At 46.4% G+C, this 20880-nt stretch overlaps 1 protein-coding gene across 8 annotated transcripts in view; it reads left to right on the forward strand.

Annotated features, from left to right (window-relative positions):
• The first annotated feature begins 1374 nt into the window (after positions 1 to 1374).
• Positions 1375 to 20880, forward strand: part of LOC8033856 — a 289711-nt gene continuing 270205 nt past the window's right edge. For 4 of the 8 annotated variants that reach the window (XR_006077102.1, XR_006077095.1, XR_006077082.1 and 1 more), the window contains exons 1-2: positions 2778 to 4357; positions 15154 to 15886. Coding sequence is in view for 1 of the 8 variants with exons in the window: in XM_042287882.1 (XP_042143816.1) it covers positions 3095 to 4357; positions 15154 to 15816 (1926 nt within the window). In the remaining 7 variants the exon portion in view is untranslated. Of the gene's footprint in view, positions 1665 to 2777; positions 4358 to 7969; positions 8530 to 15153; positions 19375 to 20880 lie in introns of those variants that run through there. The other 4 variants (XR_006077088.1, XR_003917561.3, XR_003917562.4 and 1 more) reach the window with 4 other exon arrangements.

Below are 20880 nucleotides of genomic sequence, written 5' to 3' on the forward strand. Positions count from 1 at the left end.
TCTTTCACAGTAATATGCAAAACAAAAACGAGAACGGCTCGGTTATTAATAAGTTGTGTGCAGCAGAGGCACGGGTGCGAGGGCGTAGCTCCGCAGAATGTTCTTTTTGCACGGCTGCTCGTGCAAAAAGGGCGCTTTTGTGCTCGGGCCTGTGCCTTTTCTGCACACAACGTATGTTACAGAGTGTATAGCACGCCTTCGAGAGCACTCGCGTGCGGCGAGAAATCCATCATATACAGGGTACGATCGCAGGAAACCTCGCAGGGGTGCAGGAAGCTGCAAGTGCACGGTGCACCAGAATGTGAAACTAGAGGTGGTAATAGTATTTCACAGTTTGAGAATATGACGTTACTTGACGTAACTGCCTTACCGGCGGATGATAAGGGCCATCGGAGCACGACCAACTATTTGTTGTGATCGGGGCATTCGATTGGACGCGGGTTGGTAAAGATTTGAAAAACACGAAAGAATAAAACATGTAGGGACGAAGACAGACAGCGCAGTTCTTTGTTGGCATGAAATGTAAGATCAAGCACATTATTCTGTCGGATCAAATGGTTTTGTTGAATTAGGTTTAGCTCGCAAGTCAGCCGTTCTTCGGCGGGCTTTCAGCTTTCTGCGATGGTTGTTTTAATCGTGAACGCAGGCTCAAACAATGTAGGCAGCGGCGCCAAATAGATCTGAAACTAAGAAACAGCTCGGACGCCTGGAACGAACACACATAGAGATCACATCACAGGAAAACTCAAACCACCCACCTTTCGTTCGACGACGGTACGTCAGGCACGAGGTTTCCGATGTTTCTCCGGGCGTTGAGGAGACCGAGGAGACCGCGTCTGTTTCCGTGCTCCTATTGGTCGTGACGTCACCAAATTTCATCCAATAAAGTGCGCGCCGAAGTTTTCTCTAGTCGCCGGTGTGTGTACTGACAATGCCTGCACTGATCGGTGCGTGCGGCAGCTGCTCAAAAAAAAAAGACTGAATGTGGGGCACAGTCATTTAGGGTGAAACGTGTCGAGCTTTCAATATTTTTTTTAAAATAAATGAAAATTGGAAACGTATTTTCAGTGACTGGTTTCTGCTGATTTGACCGTTATTAGGGACGTTAGGGACGTTGCCATGGGTAGCGGTAGCTACCGCCCGTTACAAATAGTACAGACGTCAGCAACTACATCCATTCAGTCACTCGCTATGGTCACGTGACCAACGTGACATTGGCAACATTGGCGCCTTTGTGCAAGTTCGAAGCACGTTTTCGCCACAGTGGTTGGCACTTTACTGACAAGAAAACATCGCACCCTCAAAACAAGCACTCTAAAGATTTCATGCACACAAAAGAAAGAGCCACTTACACAGCGCTGTGTAAGTGGCTCTTTCTTTTGTGTGCATGAAATCTTTAGAGTGCTTGTTTTGAGGGTGCGATGTTTTCTTGTCAGTCATGAACAACCAATTCGCCCGAGCCTCCGTTTTAACAGGTTGACACTTTCCCCGAGTTTTAGTTTTAGAAGAGTAATGTGTGCCGTTTAAATGTCGTAGAAACGACAGCAAGCCGCTCCTGATGTGTTTGTCATGCCACTGCAACAGGCTTGCGACAACAGCGTTCAAGTTCATGCCTCGTCGCGCAGAGGCTGCAGGAGCTGGAAGTTCCTCTGACGACCATTCAGGTGACACCCTTTTCATTTCATTTCATTTCATTTATTCAACCCTTAAAGGCCCAATGGGCATTACATAAGGGGGGGCAAGGAATATAAAATCAAAAATACAGAACACCGCACGAAGCGAAAAAAAAAAAAAAAACACATCAATTATACATTTGTACACGCTATAAAAATAGCAGGGAAAATCCACACAGAAACAAATGAGGTCAAAATCACCAACATCTCGTCTATGTACGCACTCGACAAAAAAAAAAAAAAAAAAAAAATTAAAAGAATAAACAAAATAAGAAATATATAATAAAATATAAAAATATAAAAATATGGTAGCCAACTATGAAAACAATGTAGAAATCGCCTCACAGAACAGGCCGGTGTCACTAATGTCGACTATGGTGTTGGGAAGGTCGTTCCAATCGCGGATGCCTCGCGGGACAGCGGAGTTAATAAACGCATTAGTTTTACCGGTTAGGTGCTTGAAACTTCTGCTATTAGTGGTTCGATGGGAAGATCTGTTAGGAGGCTCACGAAAAGGTATATTATTATCGTGATAGTAGAGCTTATGGATGAGGCACAGAAGAGCAATTTTTCGGCGGTTTTCGAGTAGAGGGAGAGAACACTGATCTTTTAGAGTAGAAACACTTATGTTATACGAATAACTCGATGTTATAAAACGTGCCGCTCGATTTTGGACGGCTTCAATACGTTTGGTTAAGTAGACTTGATGGGGGTTCCAGATTGGTGAAGCATAATCAAGTTTTGGGCGAACGTAAGTTTCGTAGGCTAGTTTACGGAGTTGAGGATGTGCTGCCTTGAGGTTACGCTTAATGTATCCGAGGGTTCGAGAAGCATTAGCAATTACGTTGTTAACGTGGGTGTAGTATTTTGATTTGCACGAGATGGCGCTACTTGACATCTCCTTTTTACAGTAGCCATCTCGTGCATCCATGTAAAAGAATAAAAAGGACAGCACGCGACGGCATGAGCCGCGCGTGATCTGCGGCCTCATCGGCCAGTGTTCGCCCCGCTCCTGAATCCGTTGGTTGTCCTTTCTTCTCGCTCCGGCGACCGTCCAGGTCCGCTCGGGGCATGTAGTTTCCCGGCTACGTCGAACGTGAGTCACCGGCGCTTGCGTCCAATGTAGCCAGGCTTTAGAGCACCGCCGCGTCGGCGCAGAATATAACATTTTGGCGACGAGGATGGGATATTTGTTTTAATATGTAGCATTTCCTCTTTTGTAACCCGGGATTCGGGAGGGGGCTTCACTCCGCGTCGCGGGTCAGTGGTTGAGGAAACCGGCGCGTAACTGTATTCATGAAATGTGTTCCTTTTTGTTCCGGGTGAACGGTAGTCATATTTTGCGGAAAGGCCGCGTTTGATGAGTTTCGGGGGGGAGGCATTAGGCCTAGGTTTTCAGTACGTTCCATTTTCATCGTGAGATGACTTCGTCATCTTCGTCTTCGAGCGGCCCAACGGCGTTCCCGCCGCCGGCTGTCTTTTTGGCAGTGCCCGGTCCGCCGATAGTAGCTTGGCCGGCATGGAAGCGTGCTTTTCTGACTTTTCTTGACGCGTCGGCGTTGCATCTCGTAGAACCGTTCCGAAAAAAAGCCATCCTGTTTTCGCTGTTGGGCACTGAGGGCCAGCGCATCGTGGATGCATTTCAGCTGTACGAGACGGTTGCGGTGGAGGGGACTGACGAGTTCCAGGTTTTTCTGGAGGCAGTCGAGAAGCATTTTGAGTTTTCGGGTAGTATCGCGCTTGAACGCCAGAAGCTGCGCGGTTTGTTCCAACGTCCTGGCCAGTCAGTAACTGAGTTTCTTGCCGTGTTGCGCCATCAGGCTTCGTTTTGTGCTCTGGGGAACGCCCTCGATGAAAGACTTTGCGAGGTTTTCTTGGAAGGCCTGGAGTCCAGACGCGTTCAGGATCGCGTTCTGCAGGAGTGCGAGGGCAGCGAGCTGCCAACGCTGTCGCGGGCTATCCAGATCGCTCGCCAGTACGAGCAGAGAGCGAAGACGGCCGCAAGTTTTCGGCGGCGAGAGTCGCAAGTCCCGGTCGCGGCAGAAGTCCAGCGTGTCCAGATCGAGAAACGTCAAACGGCAGCAACACAAGATGGCGGCCAAGCGTCGTCTTCTTTCATCGAGCATGGGCAAGATGGCTACAGCGGCTACCCTCCCTGGCCTCAACCTGGCTACCCCCCGTCGCAGCTTGGACCCAGGATGCCTTGGGCTCCGGTGGCCTCCGGTCACGTGCCCCGTTTTCCGGCGAGGGTGTTCCAGCCTCAGCGTGGGCGTGAGCCCGCTCCGCCTCGGACGGGTGGGATCGGAGCAGACGACGCCTGCTACTTCTGTGGACGCCGCCGTCATGATCGGGCGGTTTGCCCGGCGTCTCAAGCGACATGCTTCTTATGTGGAAAGTGGGGACACTTTGCAGTGGCGTGTCAGAGTCGTCGCCCGCCGGCGGCTGCCTTCACCTACGATCGGCGACAGGCATCGTTCCCGGTTCAAGGCCGTGGTACTCGGCGGACCTTCGCCGACAGACAGTTCAGAGGGGACCGGCCCGGCCGGGTTAACGTGGTCGGCCAGTCGCTGTCTCCTGAGGAGCTGCCAAGCGTTAGGCTGACGGAGGAACCTGTGGTCGTCGGGACGGCCGAGCGACGAGAAGGCGGCAGCATGCGTCGTGACGCCTTCATGGCCGAGATCACGGTAAATGGGACCCCTCTTCGTCTTCTTGTTGATACCGGTTCATGTGTGTCGATCCTAAATGAACGCATGTTTAACGAAGTTAACAAGCAGCGGAGGATAAAGTTACATCCGCCGTCGACGCCTCTCGTCCACTATTTTTATTTATGATCCATTTTTTTTTTTATGATTTATGATCCATGAGAGGTTAGAAGTCAGGTGAACTCCCAGATATTTGTAAGAAGAAGCAACGCTAACAGGCGTGTTACCAAGAGAATAGGGGAATGAGGAAAGGGTTACTTGTTACTTTGTTACTTGTCAATAAGCTTTGTTCTGTTCGCGGCGCTTTGACGAGCATCAGGAAAACGTTAGCGAAGTCCTGATGCGGATTCGGGCGCGCTACAAGTTCGAGGCGTGCTCCAAGTGTCAGTGCGAGCTCCCGACAGAAACGCTGTACAGTATACTGTAAAGGCCCTGTCACATTGAGGAAACACGGCGGAAACATGAACAAAACATGTTTCTCAACAGTCGGGAAACATGTCGGCTGTCGGCTCTGTTGTCCGACAACCCTGTCACATTGAGGAAACAGCAACACAACATGGACGACAGCGACAATGTTGTCTCGGTGTGACAGCTTTTGTCAACGGAAACCTCGACAACTTGTGTCGGACGACACGTGTTGCCCATTTCGGTGGCTGAGCAAATTTTTTTTCCAGCAACACGGCAACATCTATATTTTTCTGTACAGATAGTCGCACGAGAATACTTCAATAATAACGTCAAGCGTGAAGGGCAATTTTGAACGCGGCTTCTTGCGCAGCGGCAGCTGATCGTCAGAATCATCTGAATCGATGGCACAAAGAAGCACCCTGTCACACTGCGGAAACAGTCGGAGAACTTTGTCCTTGAACACGAGGAAAACATGTTTTCGGGGACCCTGTCACATTGTGGAAACAGCAACAGTCCGGAAACATGTTGCTGTAGTCCGAAAACCATGTTTCCCAACTTGTTCTCCGACACTCGGGGAACATCCTGTCACACCGAGAAAGCGTGTTGGAAGAACACAAATTGACTCCTCTCCTGCGCGCTGCCTCCCTCTCTCTTTCGCCCTCGTCTGCCCGGCCGGCTCGGCTAAGCTACAAGCGCGAGCTCTGGTCTTTCAGCATCCCTGCCAAGCACGCACGCTCGTACAGTGCAAGCACTGTTCTGGGCCAGATGCTCGCGCGGCTGCGTCTGGACCGAAGCTGAAACGAAGTATAGGCGGCCAGGCTCAGATCCGCTGGCTCCGCTCGCCCCTTGAATCGTTGCCATTTTGGATCGCCGTCTCATCGACGTCGCCCTACCGTAGTCGATTCATCAGCCGCGCGAACCATCTCGTGTTCTCTGGATTTGGCGGTTGCGTTCTGCTACAGGGCTAGACCCTTGCACTACTAGCAAGATGGCCATCCTGTGCTACCCATTCTATTCAGTGGCAGAGACATCGGAACTGTTCAAGAGATAAGGAGGCAACGGTGGTGATGGGGGTAATGGGGGGGATTCTCTCCCCCCCCCCCCCCCCCCCCCCCCCCGCATTGTTTCTTTTAAAGGGCACATGCAAAGGGAAAAAAACATAGTTTTCAAAACATCCTGGTTGGGAAAAAGAAGTCACAAAACAATCTTGCAACGAAAAAACAAAAAAATTTTAGAGGTATATTTATGGCGCGATACGAATTTGTAGTTGGCGCCCGCTGGTGCCGCGAAAAAGTGGCCTTTATTTATCACGTGACTGGTACATATTTGTCACGTGGTGCTTGCGCTCTTTCGGAAGCTTCCTATGGTTTCTAAAGTAACTTATTCATCTTTGTTTGAAGTATAACAAAAAACTAAGATGGATAAGTAACTTTTAGAGCCCAAAGGAAACTCCTTAAAAAGCGCAAGCAGACGTGATAGACCTGTGCGCCCCCGAAGCAGACAAACTTGTGCGGCGACAGCTGTGTGGAGAAACGCGTTGAAGCGGCGTCGTACAACGCTCAGCGTGCGGTGGCGGTGTGACTTCGTGGCGGCGGCGAGGCAACGCGGCCACGCACAGGCCTATCATGTGACCAGCAGCGGCTCCCGCGAGCGCCAGCTACGAATTCGTTTTGCACCGTAAATATAGTTCTAAATTTTTTCTTCTTCATTGTAAATTTGTTTTTTAATATTCTTTTTCCATCTAGCCTGTTCAAAAAAAAAAGTTTTTTCTTTGCATGTGTCCTTTAAATTAACAAGGGAGTTTTAGAATAAGAAACTCAATTTTAGCGCATGCTTCACAATTCAAATAATTTGTAATATTATTTTGAATTCTGTGATGCCACTTCCATGTCCCTTTTCAAAATATTTTTGAAAATTATTTTGATGTTTTGCGCTTGGAACTTTTAACAGCTTTGGAACTTCGGAGTCCATACTGCTAAGTGGTAGAAAGCGGTGGTCAAAATATATTACCTTGCTTGCAGGCGGTGTCATGGTTCAGCGCACATTTTTCGAAAACAAATGTTGTGCAATCGACTGCAGTTTTTAGGACCTTTTTGAAAAAACCACTAAAAAGAAAAGAAAAACATTTTTTTAGACAGTTTGAATGGGCAGCACATGTCAAAAAATAAAATTTAAAGGGGCCCTGCGAGCATATTTAAGCGTCTACCTTTTTTGCGGTTTTCACATCCCTCGGGGTTCGGGCAAGCCAGTGGGCACGAGGAGAGTAACTAAATAACAGTGCGTCATATTTTAACTGGACAATTCGGAAACCTCCTCCACCTACAAGGGCGGCCCGTGGTGCCGGAAGCGTGCAATATGTGACGTCTTAGGTTCTGGGCTTACTACTGGTCGGAGCCACTAAAAGCTTCTAAACACAAATGCAGTTTATAAAGTGTGGAAACAAGAAATGACCCGTCGCGGTCATTTCTTCTTTCCACACTTTATAAACTGTATTTGGGGGGGTCGGGGTCGGTCGAATAAATAAGACCAATTTTTTGACATTTTACAGAAGTGATGTCACAGACATCAAAATAATTGTAGAAATATTTAAATGGTGGACGTCGAAATAGTCGTGGCCTTTTAGAATAGCGTTCCTCTGCCACGATGCAAAGACCCAAGCATCTTGCGTTTGCAACGCTGCCAAGATACAGTAACAATTTGTATTTCGCACGAAATGCTGAAATTGGAGAGGAGAACTAGGGTTTTTGTTCAGAGAAACGTTTTAAATTCGCTTAAAAATGAGAATGCAGTGGGAGCGGGTGATCGGCCGTAACCGTACCTTCGTCGAAAAACGTTTGCTCGTCACATACAGCATGTGACTGGCAATCATTGCCCACTTTGCTGGTTCTTCCAAACTATTTGTGATGTGTGCCTCCCAAAGGAGGGCATTGTCGTCCTGTATTGATAATCAGTCACGAGAATGCCGCCGACGTTGTGCTTGCGATGACTGCCAAAGTGGCCACAGCCACGGTCCTGGAAGAGAAAAGGCATAATGTTCAAACGCGAAAATAGACATAGTAAACTGCGAAATGGTCACTCTGCGTAGTCCCCTGTTGGTAGTGATGGGATGTGGCGGACGAATCGTCTTTGGGTAGGCCTTTAGTGACCCAGTTGATGCCCTGCGATTTCTTGCCCTTCCGTGACCAGGCGTGGCAGTTCCAGTCTTGCGGAGACGAGGAGCTTATCAATGAGACACAGCCGGTCCGAGTTTCGCCGAAATGAAGAGAAGCAGCCGAGCGTCGGGACTCGTCGCCGGCCCTGAATCGCCTCTCACTCACCCGCAATCTCGTTTTTATCGTCACTCCTCTTCTTTCTTTGCTCTGCCCAGTCATGACGGTTTCATCGTGCAACCATTGTGGAAGACTGTTGACTATTTCACACATCTCCGGCATTGTAGGTCTCATAATCTAATATACATCAATTATGCTTTCCTGAACTTCTCAGAGATAGTCAGTTTCATCCCAAGAGTTTGCTTGGCAACAAGCCTTTAGTTCCGCTGAGCCGTGTTTTAGATTTTCTGACGAGATATCTATACACAAATTTTAACGTTTAGCTTCTGATTGATTTTCTTCTTAGTGTGCTCCAAACACATTTAGCTTGGTGCACTATAACTAGAGAAAAACTTGGAAAAACACCTGCTGATACGATTTTGGGCAATTTGGAGTTTTCCAATAAACTCCTAATTTCAATGTACCAATGCCAAAAAGAAAACAGTATTTTGCAAATAAGTTTGGACAGAGCAGAGGGTCAGTGGTCTTGAGAAAATGTCACCGTAGTTTTCTTTGAAATGTTGGAGCATCGATAAAAGGAATCTTACCGCTCATCTCGTCAATGTTCATCAGGACAGCAGGTGTTTCGGGTCATGACAAACGCCACTGTACTGGTTTCCAGTTTGGGCTGTACTATTTGTTGTTAGAGAAGGGAGGGCTTGTGTTTTTGTAAATGTGACAGCTGTGAAGATTTCATACAGGGGGTAAGATGGGGTGGGCAGTTGAAGCTTCTGTATTACCCTTTACCACGCAGCTGCAGAGTAGCTTGATGGATAGGATGCAGTGTAACTGCTGCACCAAACTGCGCCAGAACGAATAACCTGCTGCATGCTGCTCCAAAGGCTGTATTTGTGCACAATTTGCACCATACCTGCGCCGAAAGGGAGCTGTTCCCGAAAAGAAAACTGAAAGTGTCTGGCACGTGGCGTTGTTGACAATGCCACTGAAATTAAGTTTTTCTTTTTTTTTTTTTGATGCGTAAGTACTATGTGCGAAGAGTAGGGCTTTGCGAATATTCTAATTTTCTACTAGTAGTTTCAAATAATGTTATATTCGCTTTTAAAGTAACTGCAATATTCCTACTTTTTCAAGTGTTGATTGAGGCGGGTTCGCTTGTCCTGAAGTCCATTTGGTTGCTTCAACTTGCTGCTCCGCTCTCCCCTCCGCACCTTGGCGAATGCATTGTATTTGTGTTTTTCGTTGCATTTCACTGCGCTTTCTTGCCTTACTTCGGAAACTAGTCTGATAAGTCTACTCGACGACTAATACATCACGAAGGTTCACATGTCTATGACAACTGAGGTTTGTTTATTAATAGTGGCGGAACATTCTCAGTAAGAAGCGCATATATTTATATCACACATTTAGGATCGGAAGGCATCAAGAATAGTCAGCGCAAGGAGGCTATCTGTATTCGATGAAGTATGGTTTTTTGTATTCATAATATATTGAAAACAGTTTCTTTTTATTAGGTAAGGAAACTTGCGGAGCAGATAGACAACGAACGTTTAACATGTATTTTATCTGAGTCTAGGAATAATGGTACGTCAACATCAGGCGATTTGTTTGCTCATAATATCACACCTACATGTGGATGAAGTTCTCAATCCTTTATTGTGACGTAAACATTCGGTTGATCGGTTTACTTATGAAGTTTAAGAAATTGTATACCGTGCTCGCTCCCATTTCGACAGTCATTTAGGCTTACATGTCATTCAAATTCACAAAGCTACTAAACAACCCTACGTCTTCAGATTCGCGAAATGTGGAATATTATTTCTGTCATCCCAATTTAAACATCAGCTGATATCAAAACTTCGGTTGCGTCAGGCAACATTGGTCTCGGGTCGTCAGAGTCATGGCCACGTCACGTCGAACCACGTGGTCTTGTGACGTTCGGGAGGGAGCGAGGGACAGGACACGCGACGCGGGCAGGTCGCTTCGCATGGCGTGGACGGTGATGGCCCGGGGGAGAGGGGGGAAGGGGAGAAGACGAAAGAGCAGAAGGGGAGCGGAGAAACAGACCGATAAGCGCGCAGGGCAGCACAGACTAGCGCATCCGCGTTACGGTGATCACGTGAAGGCCCGGTCAGCCTACACCGGGAGGAGAGATTCATGACGTCGTTGTTCAATTTCGCTCTGAGAAGTAAAAACAAACAAAATGTGAGAATGACGCCTCTGACGTAGTGGCTCAACGTTTGCCGCTCAAGCCCCGTCGCATTGACTGCGCTGACGATTGCGCACGTCGCACGCTGGAGTTGGCAGATTTTGGCGACTTGGCTCACTTGAAGGTTTGCTGGCCAGTCTATTAAATATATAAACGGAATTAGGTCGTAATATTTGACATGGGGTCTTCCTATATGATACTGAAGAGGGCTACATAGTTTTCTAAATATCAAAAATGAAGCGGAGTTACCCTTTAAGTGATTTATTAATTATATTTAGATAACCAGTGCCATCCATTTAATTTATTTTTACAGAAAGATTGGAGCTTCTCGCGTAAGAAACTGCCACAGACACTTAACAGTTGAGAGTATTAGAATAGCGTGCACAAAGAAATAATGTTTCTATTTGCAAATTCAAAATGCGGTTTGGGTTCAGAGCATGCGCAATAGTACGCTGTTTTAATTTTTGTTAGTTATCTATGGTCTACAGTATTTGACGAAAAAGAAAATCGGAGCCGTCTGGCATAACAATTATTTGAGTCCAGGATTGTCGGTGGCGAATAGAGGTTTACTTTTGGTGGCTGGCGACACCGAAATTTACAAAGTGAATCTGTTCAAACAAATACATATTTGTTCACACAGGTCCGTGAAGTGATTCCTAGCGCTAAAATTCAGCTAAACTTTCTGAGGTATTTCTCCTCCTGCGCCCTTTAATTTTATTTGGCCAATTTTATGGAAGACAAATGCCTGATTTAATTTGATGGGCCTGTCACTTATATCTTGAGTAAGCAAATGTTCATATAAAAATAGTTTACTTGCTAGGGCAAATATCGTGAAATGCTGCTTATGAGTACTTTAGCAGGGTTGCTAATTTAAGAAATTTCCTATTCGGGCCTGTCAAGACATGCTCGAGTACTGAATTAAAAAAAAATAAATAAAAGAGGCCGAGATAGTACTACTTGTTTATATCAATTATCTGCGTCATTACACAATATGTTTTTAGTCTGTGAAGCTCGAAGGTTGGGTGCCCACGAAAACCAAACGGTGAGTAGTAAACTCGGGAGTTCATCTGTTCTGGCCGATTCAGCACATTGCTAATCAAGCTGTCGATATCCTTCTTTACATTCACCTGTTAGTCTCTTCATTAGTTTTTTTTTTTTTTTTCGGGAAACTGGTGTCATTGGGTATGGCTGCATACGATTGTAATCCTCCCTGTACATCAGACAGACGTTTTGCAACCGACCATAATCAGATACATCAAAGGAGTTGGTAAAGAAAGCCCGCAATTTAGTCTAAAATACACCTTGTAGTCCTCAAAGTGGCTCAATACCACTGTTTCATTGGTTTTGTGCTACAAGAAAAATAATCGGATCACAAAATGAAGCAAAAACAACGTAAAACAGCAACATAGCTGTGTTCACGTTGAAACCGACACCAACCAAATTGAAGCAGCCTAATGGCGCCGAATGCATCAGCACCCTCTTTCCGCCGGTGAGGCAACTACTAAAATGAAAAGGTCTCTATGTTAGACAGCTATGTTCTAAAAACCTGTGTTCATTATTTAACCTTTTTTAATTTAGAATTGAAAAAAAAACATATTTTTATACAGGAAGATTTATAAATCCCCTCAATTAGGTATGGCTGGCCTCCTTTATAGGTCTAATTTTATGTAACATCTGTCGTTTACTTGCCATCTTAATGTAGGTACTGGATGTTCTGACGCTACAGTCTGTAAATATAGCTAGATTAAATTTTGCAGAGCTCATTAGTGGACATTTACAAGCTTAGGAACAGCCTTGCGAGTTCAGGTGAATTTTATATTGCTCGTTATATTGCGTAGTAGGTGCAAGTTAATATGTATACAAAGTTTTAGATTACAAAACCGTTTATTAAGCAGATGGCAGAAGAAATATATCAGGACTATTTTCTCTTGGAAGACAATCCCCCATTCCCTGCCCATCGCTAAAACTTGAGCAATGGAAATGCTGCGTCTCGCGGGGAATGCGAATGTTATTATTGCAACACTTTTTAAGCTTGTTGTAAATTAGAGCTTGAGAAAAACGCAAACTGATTGTGGTGAGGGAAACATAGTCTGCAATTTTTGCTCCAAAACCAGCGAACTATGTTTTCTCTCCGCAAGCTTGTTGCTAGGGGGTGATGCGTCGGCGCGTCGGCTCGTCTGCTTCCCGGGCCTCTGCAGGCGTGCGTTTGCGGGACACATGTTCCTTCTTCCCGTGGATCCTGACTTCGAAGCCAGCTTTGCGATCCTTCCACGTCAACGAGTCAAACTTTTTCTTGTCATCTGTGGGATGCGACTGCGTATTGTAGTAGCAGCGCGACGGTGCGGTGCGACGAATGACGACTGCCGAGCACAAGGTCCGGGTTCCTTGACGACGGTCCGCGCGTGTTCGAGAAATTCCTCCACGGGTCGGCGGTCGGCGGCGTTGGTGACGCGCAGTGACGCCGGCATCCTTTGCTTGCTATTGGCTGATGCGTAAAGAGATGCCCCTCCCGTTTTCCGGGGTCATCTCAGAAAGGGGGGCGTGCCGGGGATTTTGATAGCAATTTTAGTAGGGAAATCTGTTGCGCATTACCGTAATTTTATGATTTTTAGGGTCCTTAGGGCCTGCAGATTGAGTTACCGCCATAAATAGACCACCGCAGAACGCTCCGGAGGGCCCCTTTAAGCATGGTGTTACAGTAGCAAAAGGTGTGGAGAAAGGCACAACAACTCTTCAATATTCGATTAAAGAAATATTCGGCCAAAACCGCTATTCACTATGAATTTGTTTCAAACCCAAAATCCATTATTTGCACGTGCCTAACGAAGAAGTATCGGTTCTTGTGCGAACGGTGCTCACATTGATAGCAATGAATAACTAGCACTGCTCATTGTGATTGTTTAGAGTAGCTATTGTTGGGTACTGGCGGTTCGAAGGCGACAAAGCGCAAAGAGAGCGGGAGCTTTGCATCTCGTGCTGGACTTCGGGCTGACTCAAGACTCATCACTTCACCTCATTCTATGTACATAGCTGAGTAAACCCACCTACTACAATACAGCCATGCGCTCCGCTTAGCTGCTCTATGAACAGCAGCAGGTGGAATACGAGCAAAGGCAGTGCGAGACACTTTAAACAAAAAAAGTGTCCGTTTGATGTTGAACTCGCGACAATTACTTTATTGTGATACAATCCCTCTACAAGTAGCCAAGAACACCTTTTTAAGTCAAACACAGACTGAAGATTTCATCAGTACTCCTGATAGGTTAATTGAGACATCTACAAAATTGCGGGCATATGATTGTTCAATAATTAAATAAATATCTGTAGAGGCCCAGGTTGGCTCCAAGTATCACACTTTAGTCTCCCAACATTCCAACAACTGCAGTTTTTGCCACGGGTTAACTTTTGAAGAGATTGCATAAAATTTTCTGACATGAAAACTATTGTGTGCCCCAAAAGTGGGAATCTGCTCCAAAAGCCGTTTTTTCTTGCTACACGAGCTGCTCCAAATAACCACCTGTTAGTTCCACCACGGAGGATGGGATCAACACGAGTTTCTAGCGACTGCCTTCAGGAGTTTATTGGCATTTAAAGGAGCTGTGCAACAGTTTCAGTGCTTTACTTAAATAATTTGGGAGTTGGTGTCTCAACCTTTCGGAAGCAAAGAACAAAAAAATGCTTTTGCCAGCATGTCCTAGTTTCTATTTTAAAAATCAACAAAGATTGAGGTTTTCGGCACCTCTCAACCCCTTCACCATCTTCCAGGTCACGTGCGCTGTGACGTCAGTGGGGGTCATGTGGCTTGAGGCTGGGTGGATTTGTGGACTTAGGATAGATGGCGCCACTAAAACTCCGTATAATAAAAGTTTTGTCGATAATACCAGGTTTTTGAGGCACTTATATTTATGTTAGAACGACAAGATTTATTGACAGGTTACCTTTTATCGAGCAGGTATTCGCACAACTTGCTATCTTTCTACAAGACCCCATTGACGTCATGCCGAGTGTTTCTCATTGCCGCCGCTCATGGCTGCAGGTCGGGGAATATTCTAATTTTTGCCTCGCGATTACGCGGTGGAATCACAGCGTTTTGAAGGAAGGAGGTGTGTTTTATGTCCTTTGTGACAAGGTGAACCGTGTAAAATTTAGAAGATTCCAATTCTTTCAACGTTAAAATCGTTGCACAGCTCCTTTAAGGTTTCAACATTTATTGAAGCAACACTTGTTAGCAACTTCTGTCGTGGAACATATTAGTATTGCAAATGGCAGTGGCACCTACGCCAAATCCAGCTGAAGAAGTAATAATCGATAGAAGCGCATTCTTTTTAATCTAGTGCAAATTTATACCCAGATATTTTTCTAATACAAACACTGCAAAATTAAGCTCAGAAATCCGCGTAATTGGGAATCAAAGAAAAATAAACTGTAATAAACTCCAAATTTTGAGCAAAAAATGAACCCCGAAAAGCACCCTCTGATTTTGCCAAAAAATAAACTGAAAATATGAATCCTAACTATAACCTTTGTTGCAGCTGTACCTCTAAACTTCTAAACATTATCATCATCTCTTAATGAAGGCTGTTTCTTGAGGTCGACGTGGCAAACACTGTAGTTTCAGAGGCAGTGAAAGCCATGCATCGAAAGTTGCAGTGCAATATATTTTATGCAATGTCTACTGGAACTGGAGGGTAGTGCAAACGATCCGTTAACTTCGTCGTTCAAGTTGTGTTTGAGGAGATCATAAAAGATGCTTACTCGGCAAGAAACTCGTTTACGTTACATCGACAAACCCGTTGTTTCGGGTGTGTCGACGACCAACTTTAAGCACCGGGTTGTTCGTCGACACCTCGAAGCGAGCTCTTCTAAAAGTTTTTCGTGAAATTTTGTGCTCGCAGAGAGGAGCGTTCCGTGGCTCTTGGAGAGTGCCTGTCCCATCAGAGGGGGTGGCCAGCAGCCGCTGCATTGCCAACCGTGAAGCGTCTGGTGTCCTCGGGCTGAAGGTCAGTCGTCCTACCGTCAGGGGGGTCGCCGTAACGTGCCGGGAGGAGAGCAGTTGCCGACGTTGTCGTCAGCGTCTGCTTGGCCCGGGCTCTCAGTGGCCACCCAGACCTCCTGGGAAGACACCGATCATCCACGATTTTACGCATGGTAGGGCCTTGGGAGGACCAGTGTTGACAGAGTTCCCCAGCCTTTCCACGGCTGCATTGTGTAGATGGAAGTGCCTGCCAGCAGCGCCCACTGTCCACCTCAACTGGGGAAGTGTTTTGCTTTCCTGCTGGGGCCCGAAAACAAGCGGCAAGAAGCACGACGATTCCCGTATCACCGGGCCAGGGATGAGGCCGACAGCGTCGCCGAACCCAGGCACGTTGACGACCCGGCAGAGCATCCTGACGCCATCCGGTGTTTTGGCGCTCGAATGGCCCGGGGAACAGTCTTCGGCACCGCTGCACCGGGTGCGGACCGCCTACGAGGGTCGGAGATGCTGGAATCTATGCCACCGAGTTTACCCACGCTGCCCTCCAATGACCAGGTTGGGTCCTGTGGGATCCAAGACCTGATCAACGTGGAGTTGGACTTGTGAAACATAGGCTACCAGGGAGGGACAACTTCGGGCCCCTTTCGGCTCTGGTAAGCCTGCTGTCTCTTTTGTTCTACGTAACAGCCTGTGGGCCTTTATCATACTTCAGGTCGACTCAACTCGGTTCCAACACCGCTAACGAGCAGTGTCACATTGAAAGTACAAGTGTAGTCTTCCGTAATATTTGTGGGTGGTTGTTTTTTCAATTTATGATATTAAAGTCGAATTTGATAGGCTTATGAAACTTAGGGCGCACGTGTTTGTTGGCGGACGTGTTAGCGGATATGCTGGTTTTTGCCGGCATTTTACAGAAATTGTAAATACAACCTAATAAACCACCGAGCGTAAAAGAGGAGCGAGGCCGTGCGGGTAAGCAGTAGCAGCACGCTGCCGTTCACATCACGAAGGTTAAGGCCACCCCTTCGCCGAAAGACGATCCTGAAGTTTTTCTCCGGAAGCTCGGGTACCGGAGAGTGTTGTAGATTCTTCTTAACTTCTGATGGAGCACGTGCGGGGGCGGAAGCCGGTGTAGCGGTGCCGTCTGGTACTCGAGCAGTTGGGGCCGGCTTCGCGGACGAAGTCAATGGCTGGTTAGGAATGCCGACGTTGCGGCTTTGATCACCCACTCCCATCTTGAGTCATTGATGAAAGCTTCGGCGGAGATTTTTTCCCCCATAACTCGATACGGCATCGACATGACCAGCCAGGTGGCTCGGCAGGGCTGAGGAGGGCGACTGGTGGCTGTAAGACTAACCGGTTGCACTTGTTGCGGCACTCTGGAATCGTAAGCCAAACGTTAGGCTTAGCACGGCTACAGCCGGCTCGGAGCGGATAATACTTTTCTATGGCCGAAAATAGGTAGATGCTGCTCGAAAAAGGTGGAAAGGGTGCGGGGCACCTTCACTGACCTATTGGCGATCTTGCCCCTCGTTCTCCTGGTTCTCTCGCATAGTGTTTGCTAGCTAGTCCTGGTTTGCCCGTTTTGAGTTTGTTTTACGCTTGGCATGGTGGACATAGTTTAAGTTGTGCGCAGTGCCTGGGAAATGCAACTTTCAGTGGTCATGGCTGACCTCTGAGGTGACATCACCGATGTTGTCAAGTCAAACATCCTAAGGAAAATGGTGAAAACGAAAATGCAAGAACTTCTAAACATCAACCAGAAAATCGAGGAAAAGCTGCAGAAGCTCGACTGGACCCTTACTAGCACCTCTTTGGCAAATGCGCCTTTCCTAGGTATCGTGCAGTAAAGAATTTTCTCTGTGCACTTCAAAACATTGTTATATTGTAAATTTGCAAGATCGAGTGTTGGGGGATCCTTGAAAATATCTTTACATGCCCCTAAAACTCCTTGAAAACCCTTGAATGTGTTTCTTTGAATCCTGTGCAAACCCTGACTTGGCCTGAAGAATTGTGCAAGCACAATCGGTCGCAGGATGTGGTTGAACTCTGATGCCTTTGGCATCGGTGGCTTGAGCTGTATTGTGCTGGTGAGGTGATCCTGTCAATGTTAAGTAAAAACATTCTATAAAATATGGTATGCTTTGTTGGAGGTTTTCTTTTCTTTTAACCTTTATTTGTGCAGTCATATAAAAATTTAACTAAAATTATACAATGGTTTCTCAAGTCCGCATAGAGTATGGTTTAGAGTGTCCTGTGGTGGAGCGTAGATATTGATTAGGATGCAGTCGATTGTTTCGGACGATAGGCGAACAGCTATATAGTCTCTTTGGATAGATTCTGTGTATCTATCGAACGCTTTAGGATGGATAATTCTGGCTACTCTTGGTTTGGTCGGTTGAGCAATGATGGAATCTGTGAGTGGAAATCCAATAATTTTATTTTTAAGGTAATATGGTTCTTGAATACATGTAATGTGTGATTCAAGCTGTTGGTTTATTTTAAGATGTTCTGATGCTGTAAATGAATGGTTGGCATTGATTTGAATGAAGTTAATAGAATTTGCCATTGCAGGAGATGTGTCTAGTCTGATTAGGATCTCTTATGCGTCTGGTTAAGTAAATTTGAAGATTTGGTAAGTTCTAATTGGCTCCTCTTTTCCCCTCTCGTTTCCCCCTTCCCGTCGCTCTGTTCCGAATTAGGTGTATTGTATTTTTTGTTTTAACCTCTTCATTTGAATCTTGTGGTGTTCACAGCACTGGCTGTCGAAACTGTGTTCGATGTTGTGCGTGGTTCCCCACTCACTGTTACTTTCTATGCATGTAGCACAGCGCCTGACAGGATCTCCACATTGGGCTGCCATGTGTTCTCCTGCACACTGTACAGCACTCTCGGTTTTCGGACGCCCTTGTAGGATGTCCATAGCTTGCAGATCTGTTACATTTTGTAATGTGTAGGTTTTCTCGGATAGGGCACACTGTCCACCCAATGATAATCTCTTCCCTGTTCTTTAGTTGTTGGAAGACGGGGGGAGTTACCTCAACTATGACAGCGTTGTTGCCGTTTTTCTGGATGTAGGCCTCGGTGACAGTTATGTCCTCACAGTCTCCCTCTATTTTGTTGTGCTCGAGAATTCCTCCTCTGCTGTCATGTCTGGTTCGACCTCGCCGATTGAGAGCGGGGAATATCTTCTGAATGGTCTCTTGACCTCGTAGATCTGTGATATATTTTGTTTTGTTTAGTTCTTGTTCTAATTTGCAAATCCCCTTTTCGCTTGTGCTGAGTTAACGCACCTGGCCACCAAATCTCCCGAAATAACAAGACATTTTGAAATTTCGCGCAACGTGGTTTGAAAGACTAAAAGTAGGGATATTTTTTTTGTTTCTCAATACTTTTCTTTTTGCGCCTCATACACAAATATATAGCTTTAGGAGAATGAGAAAATATATAGCTATCTGTTTAGAAAGTAGCTGTTACTTTTTTGTTTGCAATGAAACAGATTGAGGAAAACAAACTTTGTAGTGTTTTCTTCAATGTTTCAAGTTTGCTGTAGCTTGCGTGCGTATTCGGGTATCCCAGCCCCAACACTTTAATTGCTGCACACAGCTGCAAATAACAGAATATAAATTTGTACTTCATATTACTCATGTGGCGTCGATCCTTGAATTAGGGAATGCAACAGGTGCTTGGAGTCGGTGACACTTGTCATTCTAATGGTATCCAGAGGGCAAAGGGAAGATGTGAGCATTTCCGTCACTTCCGCTTTCACTGAATTGAGAGCACTCAGAGACCAACACATCATCTAAGAAGGATCCAGCGTGCCTTCGAGCCAGAGGCGAGAGGCTCTTCTGAATCAAGGTCAGGGGAGAGGAGCGATGATGCGAGTTCACCATAAGCTAAATCATTTGATTGAACCACCTTGTTTGTATTCATATCCACTGTGCCACAGAACTAATAAATAAGGATAAACTTCCAACAGCTTGCCTGCATACTTCATGTATATTCATAGACTTGCTGTACTCTAACAATTGTACTCGGATGCATACTTGGGTCTCGAGTTTTCTATTAGTAGAAAATGTTATTCAACAGAACTTAAAAGGGCCCCTAAAATTATAAAAGAAGATTTTTTTAAAACAATCTGGTTGGGACACGCGTGTAAAAAAAATGGACGCATCGCCACGTGGTGAATGATGTTGATTGGGGCGAAGCTCTAGTGGTGCTGATGATACTGATTTTATTGTTCATAGGTAGGGCTGATGGTGCTGATTTTTTTTTTTTTATTGCTCATAGGTAGTGCTGTGTTCTGGATTCATTTCGACTTCATTATTAGTGCTTTATGGTCGGTGACATGCAGAGCCAGTAGTTCTTCTAGCGGATCAGCTTGGATCCGCTAGAAACCATGGGAACGCGTCTCCACCGCTTAAGTCAACGGTCCATGTCAGAAAGAGAATGTGTGGTATGGATCGTGGTTATATACGCAGTTGAGCATTTGACCACAGCACCCTCTTGTCTATAAACGTTCAGCCAATGCATGCAAAGTTTAACGCGATTATATACGCATTTGACCGCAGCGCCCTCTCCTGTATATATGTTGAGTGGCTACGTGCAACGTTGGAGTGTAGCGTAGTGGCCATCTCCACCGGGAGGTAAAATAGGCCCACGTCGGCCTGGCATCGGTGTGGCATGCCACCATGAATGAGCTGGCTAGCCTGATGGTGTGGAACCCCAGGAGCACCATGGACGGGAGTACCATGGACGAAGCCGTATCTGTCCCCTCGACGTCCAGGTATCTAAAGACGTGCCAGTCTATTGGAAAGTCCACGCCGAGATCCTTCCTCATCTCGTCCCAGGAGAGATAGGCGTTGGAGCACTTCACAAACATGTGGAAGCGTCTCATTCGCGCCACATAAGTCGCAGTTGGTTGACCATGGCACAAAGAGCCCCCTGTCGTCCAGCCACACCTTGACCGGCAGTACCCCGAGGTGAAGCCGGACGAAGAAGTCCTTGCTTGTCGCCGGGACTGGGAGCTTGAGGACCTGCTTGAAGAGTCCGGTCGCACACTGAGGGGCTGGAACCGTCACACCATCTGGGGGATGATGCGCCGGCGGCCAGATCCAAGACCGTCACCCCCTTCCGGCATACACATTGCAACCAGCACCCCCTACCCTTCTCCCCTTTCCGTTCCAACCTCTAACCGATTTGCCGAACTCTGATGCTCATACCCTGTAAATTATTGCAAATAAGCTGTTCGGAAAAAACAAACAAAAGAGTGTAGCGTAGTGGTTAAGACGTCCGCCTTGTAAGCAAGCGGTCCTGAGTTCGAACCCCGGTGCGGGCGTAAGATTTTTTTTAAAAGTGGGCTGATCCCGGAGGCAGTGGAATCGATGTGAGCACGGACGCCGGAAAAGGCAAGATCCTAAGGAGCTTCGCTCCCAAAAAAAATATATGTGAAAGTCCATGACGTCGTGGAATGGTCATTTGCACTTTCGATTTCAAATAGATGGTCTTTTGCTCTTTCCACCTCAACGTAAAGGCGAAGCTGATCCTCCTCTCCTACACACTCCCGAAAAGCCAAGAGAGAAAACAAGTGGAAAGAAGGTGACTACCGACTAAATCGTGTCTAGCGCCGTCATGATTGCACTTAAAA

The sequence above is a fragment of the Ixodes scapularis genome, unplaced genomic scaffold (genome assembly GCF_016920785.2).
Source record: "Ixodes scapularis isolate PalLabHiFi unplaced genomic scaffold, ASM1692078v2 PGA_scaffold10__122_contigs__length_95168666, whole genome shotgun sequence".
NCBI lineage: Eukaryota > Metazoa > Arthropoda > Arachnida > Ixodida > Ixodidae > Ixodes > Ixodes scapularis.